Here is a 10,957-nt window from a genome sequence, read left to right as displayed (position 1 = left end):
CATGCGAAAACTAATAAACTCATCTTTACTATCCAAGGAGTTCACCTCCCCTTTGTTGTTCTCCACCTCCGGGAGATCCATTTGAACTAGGTTTTTCCTTTATTAAATTTGAAATACTTTTAGCCAATTGAACCATAGAGTCCTTTAGCAACACACGTTGGCTGCCATTAATTTTGAATCTGCTACTGCTACTTGAATACATTTTATTTAATTTCTTTGTGAAACCCTTACCTCTGGCTTTCACACCGCTCTCACGATCGGATAACGTCACTTGATTCAAGACCATATCGACCTTTGAGGACGGGGGATTGTTGCTATTTTTCTTTTTTTTCGAAAAGACCATCGCCGGATATTTGTCTGAGTCAAGGCTACCCACCTCCACAACCACTTCATCAGTCGAGAGTCCTTCCATAGTTGAACCAAGAATTGTAAGATTCACCGAAGGCCTATTGTTAACAGGGATTGAATCCCAAATTTCTTGGCCACTCAAATCTCCTACCACCGTTGGTTTACCAGTGCTACTGGTTGCACCAACCATCAACTTTTGGGCTATCATATTTTGTCATAAATGATCCAACGTAGATCGAGCCTAGTCAGATGAAGAATTACCAATACCCAAACTTTTATTAGCCAAGCTAGACACGACATTCGGCCCAGCATTATCAAGTTCTTTAGTGACTGAACCCAAACCATTTTTAGAGCCCAGCACTTTAGACTTCCCTTTGTTCTTTGAATCCATTACTTGTCAACTGTTAGCAGAATATAAACTTTCCTTACTTTGTTGATTGTTAATAATAATATCTTTTCTTTTATTGCGCATATAAGCTGTTATATTTCTGTCATTTATTTCTTGATTTAAATCCCTATTATTCAGTGCCCTAAATCGAGAACCTTCATTTTCCCTCTCTGAATTTCCATAAGAGTGTTGCACATTATACCTAAATTTCTGCCTTGGTCTCCTTTCAACTATCATCCACAGCCCGTAATTTTCTTCTTCCTTCACCTGTCTACCCTCGACCATGCTGTGATTTTCCAATGGCTTTTCCTATGAAGCTGTTTCCTTTTCCATGATGATTACAGTATAAAAGAGCAATTATCCTTCACATGACCATACCTCTCGCAGTGAAAGCAAATGGTCGGAAGAGATCCATACTCTACCCTTTGTGAACGCCCGTTGATTAAAATTTGGGACACCAATGGCCTCTCCAAATTAATAAAGACTGTCATTCGAGCAAACTCTGCCTCTCACCCTGCTATCAGTGTTCATATATAACTTGACAACATTTCCAACCATTTCTCCTATCTCTGCCAAAATTTTATGCTTATACAGATATCCAAGTAACCCAGGAAATCTGATCCACGTTATAACCACATTTGGATAAGCCTGGAAAGGTTCAAAAGCCATCGTCCAGGGTTGCACAGTTAAGTATTGGAAAAATATGGTCCAAGGACCTTCAGAGAAAGCCTTCTCACAATCTAGCTTGTTTTGGAATTTAACAAGGAAATACCCATTTTCAATATCCATCATGTGCAGAGGTGCCGAGGGCTTCCACAAGCTATAAATTTTATTCTACAAAATCGAAAATCCAATGTTACAACCCAAAAGTTTTAAAACTACTGTGTTATCTATACCTTGAATGAGGATTTGATGGATCTTTTTTCGAGAAAGAGATAGAAAACACTCCATTCACAAAGAATTTATGGATATCCCCTTCCAAAATATCAAAATCCTTCTTTCCATCCGATTCTTTGTAACCAAATTTGGAAGAATGGCCTACAAGTTTATCTCTCCAAGAGATTGGTTGATCCATTGACTGATCGACCATCATATCATTGTGCATATTATCATATTTATCCTTGAATCGAACCTTTTTGGGGATCAATTCTTCCACAAGATTAGTTTTAGAATTCTTGTTTTCACAGAGAGAAAACATTGTTGTTAAGTTATTTTGATAATACAAGTTGTATTTCATTTTAAAGTATAATGATTTATTTGGCCCTACAACTTAAAAAAAAAAAAAGAAGTTTTTTTAGCCTTCTATTTAATTTTTCTCATCTTTTACCCCTTGAACTTGCATTTTTTTGTCAAATCACCCAAAATAGATGGAAAAATTAATGTTTGTTACCAGGTTTGTTAACTTTGCTGCCACACATGGATTATCACATGGTTGACATGTCATTATTTAATTAAATTTTAAAATATTAAAAAATATTTTTTATAATTTTTATACATTTTTAATAATTTTAATGATTTTAAATTTTTAAAAAAAAATTAAATTTTTGAAATTTTCCATAATCGTGTGATAGCTAGTATGCGAACTTAGATAAGGATCATTCAATCGATTCATGTGACAGGGAGGTAGCATTTAGGAATGACTTGCAACGCAAGTGATCCTCACACAATTGTTCGCTCAATCTAGTTATCTTATATACTTGATTAGACTATATTATTTTAATCATCATCTTCTTCAATATTCGTTTTGCCTTGGTCCAGTCTATAAAGTAAGGATCTTTGGCATTCTGATTGGTCTGCTTGTTGAACAAAAAATGGGGTAAACTATAGATGGGAGTAGATAAGGAAGTTGCTGGTGTTGAGTGTGTTTTGGTTGTTGTGATGTGATTGTTATTGTTATTGTCATGTTATATGAGAAGTATATGTCCTACTAATAATGAAGTTGCTTATGTTTCCAGAAGATGTTGTTGAAATTGAAGATGAATCAAACCTTATTGTGATGATGACTTCTTTTTCATTTGAATTCTTATTTGATCTAGTCTGTATAATTGAGATGATGGTACTCAGTTGATGATGTTGATACTGATTTTGTTGTGATATTGGAATTGATTTGGAACTATGATATTATGTTATGGTGTATGCTTTATTTTGATGCACTTTACTTTATTTGTTGTTTATTTAGTTATAATTTAGTATTTTTATTGTTGGTGCGAAACTTAGACATAACATTAATAGTTAAAACTACTATATTATGTTCTAAGTTGAACTAAGTAGAGTAAGGATTGTGCTGAGGAAGAGTTATTGTTGATTATGGTAGTTAGCTTCCTATATTGTTTGGTTTTCTTCAATAAATTGCCAAATTGGGAGATTGGTGAGGTAAGATAAGTTGATTGATGTTGAGTGACACTCGACAATGCCAACCGCAGACTACCACTGAGGTGGTGTAAATACTTGTCTTATTTCATTTGGTAATTTAATAAAGAAAATCTTTTGAACCTGTTAATGTGTTGTGTTATTGAAGATGTTTTGGTCCATCTATGGAAATCAATCCTTAGCTTTTGAAGATTGGATTGGATTGGATTTGAGTGAATTAAATCAACCCTTGGAACATGGTGGATCAATCGAGACTGTGTTGCTATTTAGGAAATCATATCTTCGATTGATTGTACTTTTGATAGTTGTAATTGTAATAGCTATTTTTAAGGAGTTACTTTGTATTCATTAGATTCTATGTTAACAAGTCGAAATTGAATATATGCTTTGAGGCTTGTCTGAGTTTTGTATGAGAGATTATTGAGTGCATTCTAATATGTTCATTGTGGAGTTGCTTTGTGAGAGAGTGCAAACCGTTATTGTAAATATTATTGATTGTTTACTATCCAAATTCTTAAGGGAATGATTTGGAGGTGAGTCTTCTAGTCTTTAGATACAAATGTGAGATCTCTATTATTGGGGAGTGATAGAGTGTGAACCACTTGTATTTATGAACAAAGATAGTATAATTACTCCCTGAGCTAAACTCCGTTTATATTTTTGCTTACATAATTTTTGTAGTGCCAAACCGTAATGACCACAACAGTTTAACACTTCCACTGTAATTTTCATTTTAAACAAACAATCAACTTTAAGTTAACAACAAAAATATATATCCAAATTCTATTATTATTCATTTATAAAATAAACAACAAAATTATAAAATCTCAAACTTATTAAACACCATTTTCTTAAAAATGACCATATCAACCCCGTTTGATTTGAAGACAGCCTTAGATATCAATTTTACTGATATATGTCGATCATTAACTATGTGACAGCGATTCAACGACTTTGCTTCTTTTCTTTTTCCCCAAGTGTTTTTAATATTTTAAAAAAAATTCAGTTCATTTAGCTTCTACTTCTGACACATTTCGCAATCGATTTCAAGAAATGGGAAGTGGCAAACCTGACAAACAAAACCTTAAATTAAAGCATGCTTAATTTCTTTTTCTTTAAAAAAACCTTTCCCTTTTCGACTATTTAAGAACAAAGAAATCAAGTCGAATTTTAAGCCTAACATCTATTTTTTTCTATTCATTCAAATCATATTATTAGATCCAACAAACATTAGTCCACTTGAAAATAAAAATAAAAAACCTTCCATAAAAGAGTAGGCGTGCATTGATTCAACCCCATGTGATAGAGAGATTCAGTCACCAATGTCCTTTTGTAGTTGTCGATAAAAGCATGCCTCATCGAAATGTACAGCATGGTCCCCTATTACATACTTGCATTAATATTATAGATTTTGTTTTTTGGCATTTGAATTGTAAATTGCAATCATTGTTGATGTTGTTCGGTATATGATCCACTCACACTAAGAGCATTAGAGGAATCACTTTGATGCAATCATTTCATTAAGCCTCCAATATAATATATATTGAATTTACAAAGCTTTTGGTTAAAGCTCTTATGAATCTTATTGATGCAATGATTGCTTAAAATATGCTTAAGTGTAGGAAATGATAAGATATGGACTTTAGCATACTTGTTTGACAGATATGGCAAAATTAGTCCACGCGGCAACCCTATTGCCTTTGCTTTATTTTTTTTTTCTCCTATTCTTCCATTCCATGGACAATGGTCGGTTCAACTCCAGCATCTTCCTTTTTTTCTCTCTAATGAATGAACTTCATCGATAATAACTTATATTCTCTTGCAAGGCAATATATATACATATCTTTCAATATATATGTATATATACAGGAGGGTTGATTGAATCTAGCAATCAAAAGTTTCAAGGTGTGCATTCATCTTTCAATATATATGTATATATGTATTTATGTTAGGAAATACCTAATATTTCAAAGAATATTTGGTCTTTCTTCTTCTGTATATAATTACCCTATAGATCTTCCTTAGATCCTTATATCTGTTTTCTGTTTTCTCTACTAAAGCAACCCATATTTGAGCTGAATCAGCTTCTATATGATTAGCGTATAGAATTTAAGGTTTTGCTTGTTCTCAAGAAGAAGAAAAATGGGATCTGTTTTGTTTTAGTGTGGGATTATTTGCTTTGCTCATATGTGGTTTAATTGATCAACTTTCCGTTTTTGTTTGTTCTTTGTTTTCATGCAATTTTGAAGCTTTTTCTGGAAAGCGAATTAAAGGAAAAAGATTCAATTCAAGTGGTGAAAAGGATCGATCCAATACTGGGTTTTTTTAAGCTGCTGCTTATGCTTCAATAATGAGCGACATAAGATGATTCCAGGTTCAGAAGAAGCGGGTTCTCCCATACAAGAAGGCAAAGAAGATGAAAGCAGCAATAAGGTGCGTAAAGGTGCATCGACTTCTTCGCCATTGTTGAGACTGAAAGATCCTCGAATCGTACGTGTTTCGCGAGCCTTTGGTGGAAAAGACAGGCACAGTAAAGTTTTCACCATTAGAGGATTGAGGGACCGGAGGGTGAGGCTTTCAGTCCCTACTGCAATTCAATTGTATGATCTTCAAGACAGACTTGGACTTAACCAGCCAAGTAAAGTTGTCGATTGGTTGCTTAATGAAGCTAAACATGAAATTGAGGAACTCCCACCACTCCCAATACCACAAGGTAACTTTGCCCTTAACCCTCAAATGCCCCTAAATGCTTCTCAGCAACCAAACAAACAAGATCCTACGGGAGGGTTTTGGAGAGCTAAATCCAAAGATATTGTGAGGGAATCAAGCAAAGGGAGCAAAAGAGATGAAGATGCAAGTGAAGGTCATCAAGTTCAAACAGATTATGGTTTACAAAGATCCAATCATTCTCCTATGCCAGCGCTGTTAAACAATGCAGTGTCAATGCCAATGCCAATGCCGATGCCATATGGTTCTTATTATCATTTTGAACCGTCCAATTTTCCTTTACCACATTTAGGAAGCCATGGATTTGTAGCACCCCAGACTGAAGAAGTACACAATTTCAATGTTGTGCCATTGTCATCCACCTTATCTCTATCATCTGGTTCTCAAAACCATTTCCAAATGCTGAGCTCAGGTGCTCAAAACCCTTTTGCTAACCCTCCACAATACTCAATCACCCAACCTGATCTCAGACCCTTTCATTTGAGTATCGCTCCAAGGCTTCTTCCCCATTCTCTCAACATCAATGGAAGTCAGCCTGGTAAAGAAGATGAGTTTCCTTCTAAGTGACAAGAAAGGAGGAACCCCTTGGCTTGCCTGAGGATATTTATATGAAGAAAAAGGTACTGTTTGAATCCATATATTTACATATAATTTCAAAGAAATTCTACTTCCTGGAAATGAGAAGCAGACAATTGAGTTTTATAGGTTTGATTTCATTTAACTTTTTTTTTTTTTTTGGGTGATTGGAAAAGATCATATCTTCATATATTTGAAAGCAAATGTTAAAAATGATTTAACTATAAATATGAGCTGTATGTGTAGTTTGATAATATATATTGGGATATAATTAACGCCCCAAAGTGTTCATATAGTTCTTGATTTGATTTTGGGACTGAATGATGAATGAAATGCTATAGAATTATGTTGAAATGTTGCACAAGATGTATGCATGTCACAAATATATTGTCAAAAGAGAGATCAGCTAGTTTCTTATTATCTTTGGCAAATTTAAGATATATTTTCATTTTTATAGGAAGGATTGGTAATTAAACCTTTTATATCATTCTTCTTCATATTCTATATATGTATAGTGAGATTATGTATAAAACTATCCAAAATTAGATTATGTTACATCATTTAGTTCATTTAGATAGATGAAGGGATTTTAGGCAGTACTTCTTTGCACAAGATCTAATTACATTAAGGTAAAAGTAGGGTTGATAAGGACCACATTTGAGGGACTGTCACGAAATGGAAAGATAGGATGTGATCCTTAATTAACACAGATATAAGAGAAAATACATTGAAAGAAATAAAAAATAAGAAAAGTTAAACATTTAGTAGTTTCAGAAACCAGAAAGTTAATTTATTCTCTGGTCCTTCATTTACCTTGAAACAAAAAATAAAAGCCTGATATGGATGTATACTAACCAGCTGCCCTCACATCTAATTCAAGTCAAAAGTCGCTCTATTGCGACATTTACCTTGGACTAGCTATATTATTCTGATTTTTTTTTTGAAGAATTATATTTTGTATCTGTGTTTTCTTATGTGTTTATATCCAACACATATATGTATCTGGAACTTACACTCAGTTCAAATTTCTGAAATTGCTGGCGGTGCTGCTTACAGCTTGCTTTCTAGGGTTTTGTACAGTGAAATGGAAAGCTGCGGATAGCTATAGATTAATGCTTTATTGGTCTCTTTCAGTTCTAATAAAGAAGATGACTTAAGATTAAGGCTTTTGCTAATGCTAATGTAATTAAGTAAGATGATGGTGATATTTGGAATGTTCATAGTTTTGGAACATATAGATATGCATGGTAAAAGTGGTTCTTGAAAAAGATTAATAAAAAAAGATTTATTTCCAATTAACGAAGAATAGCAATTGAGATATATATAGCTAAATTGAGATATTCATATCTTTTCAGTTCAGTTGTGACTTGTGAGTGTTTGAGTATGTTTGCATGCAGTATCTTTGATTAGCTCTTTCGTTATATTACTATAAACAGTCCTTTTGTCTTTTTTTCATTATTTATATAATATAATTTATTACAGAAAAGTGAAAATAAGATTATCACAAAATATATATTATTTATCTTTAGGGTTTTAATTTTAAAGGATATTAGTTTTTAAGTAGTAGGTTAGAGACCAGGGCAAAGTTAGAAAAATTTTTAGGGAGCTAAAATTAAATTGTAATTTTTTAATAGTAAAAATACAATTTCACCATTTTAATAGCCTTTATTTTTATAATTTTAAAGTATTAAATCAATTTTTATCATATTTAAGGGCCAAAGTGTAATTTTACCTTTACTAATTTAAAATTTTAAAATTTTAAAGAGCTTGAATAGAAAATTTCTATTTTAGGGGGGTCGAGCCCTTGCCAACTCCCTGGTTTAGCCCCCTGTTAGAGATCACTCCTATTTCTTTTAAGATTTTATATCTATGCTATATTTAAAACTTTTTATTATTTATTACCAAAAAAATATTGAGTTTGTGTCACGAGTTACTCAAGTATAACTTTTTTTATCGAAACTCAAGCACCAATTTAATTAGAAAATGATAATAAAGTAAAATTCGAGCAACAAATACAATTAGCGAGACTCAAACCTAAGTAACATCTAAAGCAGTGAATATCCTAACTATCATGCCATCATATAAGATTCAACTAAAATTACTTTTGATTTTTACATAAATTTTCAATAAATATATTTTCTATTTAATTTTTTCACAAATTGTGTCTATCTAGTAAACTATTAAAAGAATAAACATGCTTATAACAACATTTTATTTTTTAAAATAATTTTAAAATTTTTCTAATTGAATTAGTTTCCAATACTAATTTAATAAACATTTTACTATTAATATTGATAAGAAAGTATTATACATTATTACTTTGAATAAAAACTTATCATATATATTTATACATATATATATAGGGGTAGAGTTAAGGGGTGTTGGCAGGGCATCGAACCCTTAACACTTTTAATTCTTTTATAATTTTAAAATTTTGAAATTAGTATATGATAAAATTATATTTTGACCCTCTAAAATTAAGAAAATATTGATTTAATCCTTTAAAAATTTTAAAGATATAGGCTATTAAAATGATGAATTTTAACTTTTACTATCATAAAATAATACAACTTAATTCCGATACCCTCAAAAAAATTCTAACTTTACTACTCTATATATATAAAAAAATTATATTTTAGATTCAAAAATATATACAAAGTAGTTTTGGGCTGAAATAAACTATTAAGAAATATATGTAGAGTGATTATGATTTATGATTCTACAAGTTATTTTTTTCTTCATGCAACATTTTCTTTAATGAATATGTAGTCTTGTTTGTGTCTTTTCCATCAAAATAATAATTTTATTAAAGATAAATCATTACCAAATTTATTTACAAGTTATTGGAAAAAGGGGAAGAAAATCAGATTCAAACTATAAACAAAGGAAGATAACCTAAGTGTCCTGCAATTCAGCCTCAAACATAACCCACTATCACATATCTTTAGCTTGTTAATGTCACCTTAACTATGAGAACTTGAATTATATCATTATTCCAAGGGAATAAAGAAGGCAACACATCAAAGTCCCTTTTTTTCTTTAAAAAATCAATTTTTAGAAGTAACCATAAATTCGTTAAAGTTTCCTGTGAAAAACATAAATATTCCCTTCATTCCAACCAAACATTAAAAAAAGGAAACTTTACTAACACATAGTTTGTATTTGATTCTTACATAACTACTACGGTGTATATATATATATATATATATATATATATATCCTTAAGGTCTATCAATAATATTGAGGAGATTATCCTAATATTATCAAGTTTAGCCAGGAACCGAAATCCTCGCCTCCAAAACTCTGCTCTCTTCAAATTTACACCATGTTTTTTTTTTTGTTAAAATATCCCATAGGTCCCTATATTTGTTCACTGATGCGGTCGTTGAGAGCACCAAAAATAACCTATTCCCTGTAAAATAATAAAAATAGAAAAAGAACAGTAAAGGGGAAGTAGGGTCGAATCCTCAGGGACCGGATTATACGAATGCTTGTTTCTCGAAATCCTAGGCAGAATCGTGCCCAAGAAAACCTGCGTTACTAGAAAAAATAAAATAAAAAAAAACAGATTTTAAGAATTGATTTTGGAAGCGAAAATAAAATAAAAACAGAGTTTAAAGTTTACTGAAATTATGATTACGAAAATAATAAAAATAATAAAGAGAGTTTTAAGTGAAAAGAAATTCTTATGGGAAAGTTCCAGCCTCCGGTTGTCTCATTCCGTCTTGGGCTCAATCCTTGGCTTTTGGATGATCCTTCTCGACTCGAGTAAGCCGCTTATAGTGGAAGAGGACGCCTCGACCACCACTCCAAAGATTAGACTTACGATTTTTAGGAACCCGACTCTAGCCAAGAATCTATGCTAGATCAACGCTTTTCAATGGCGAATCCCACGCCATTTTGTCTCTTTGGCTCGCCAACCTCGACGCATAAGTTAACGAACCGACTATGCAATCCTTCCAAAACATACAAAGCGCCGCTTTGCATATGCTGAAAAGCTTACTTCTTAAGGGCCATGGTGCAAGCGTCCACCAGTGGTCTGAGAAACGATGAATACTTGGCGAGAAGGCTAAGTACTGATTCTAGGCCTCAAGAACCTTTTTGGGAAATATTGACAACTTTTGGCTAGAAAGATTTTAGTGGCTCATGATAATTGTGGGAAAGAAAATAAATAAAAATATGGAAAAAGAAATTTTATTGAAAAGAAATATGAAAGAACAAAAGACTTTTGGGGGAGAGTGTTTACAGAAAAAGATCCTCCTAAATAGAGTCACTTCACCCCCTATTTATAGTGCTAGGGAGATAGTCTAATTGAACTTAAATTCTAAAAAGATAAATACATTTAATTAAAGATAAACAAAGATAATTAAAATAAAATCCTAAATTTGAATAATCCTAATAATTATCTTAATATTAATTATCCTAATAGAATAAAAGAAAATAGAGTCTTCCAAAATAAAATCTCTTCTATTTGCTTTTAAGTCCTTGTGCCTTCCATGTTCACACTTTTGGCACCATATTTGTCCCACGTTGCATATTGGCCCATTT

The 10,957-nt window shown here is 32.1% G+C and overlaps 1 protein-coding gene across 2 annotated transcripts; it reads left to right on the top strand.

Annotated features, from left to right (window-relative positions):
• Positions 1 to 4,616: 4,616 nt before the first annotated feature.
• LOC108458421 (transcription factor TCP5-like) lies at positions 4,617 to 7,715 on the top strand. Of its 2 annotated transcripts, XR_001867295.2 has the most exons (3): positions 4,617 to 5,011; positions 5,356 to 6,453; positions 7,466 to 7,715. XR_001867295.2 is itself a non-coding variant. In XM_017757809.2 (2 exons), the coding sequence occupies exon 2, from the start codon at positions 5,471 to 5,473 to the stop codon at positions 6,398 to 6,400; it is 930 nt and encodes a 309-aa protein (XP_017613298.1). In that variant the 5' UTR covers positions 4,625 to 5,011; positions 5,356 to 5,470; the 3' UTR covers positions 6,401 to 6,763. The 2 variants fall into 2 exon arrangements, 1 of the variants encoding a protein (XP_017613298.1); XM_017757809.2 differs by lacking the exon at positions 7,466 to 7,715 and having other exon boundaries at positions 4,625 to 5,011; positions 5,356 to 6,763.
• Positions 7,716 to 10,957: the final 3,242 nt, after the last annotated feature.

Source organism: Gossypium arboreum, chromosome 4 (genome assembly GCF_025698485.1).
Source record: "Gossypium arboreum isolate Shixiya-1 chromosome 4, ASM2569848v2, whole genome shotgun sequence".
In the NCBI taxonomy this organism is placed as follows: domain Eukaryota; kingdom Viridiplantae; phylum Streptophyta; class Magnoliopsida; order Malvales; family Malvaceae; genus Gossypium; species Gossypium arboreum.
Note: the sequence above shows the minus strand (reverse complement) of the source record. Positions and strands in the feature narration are given on the sequence as shown.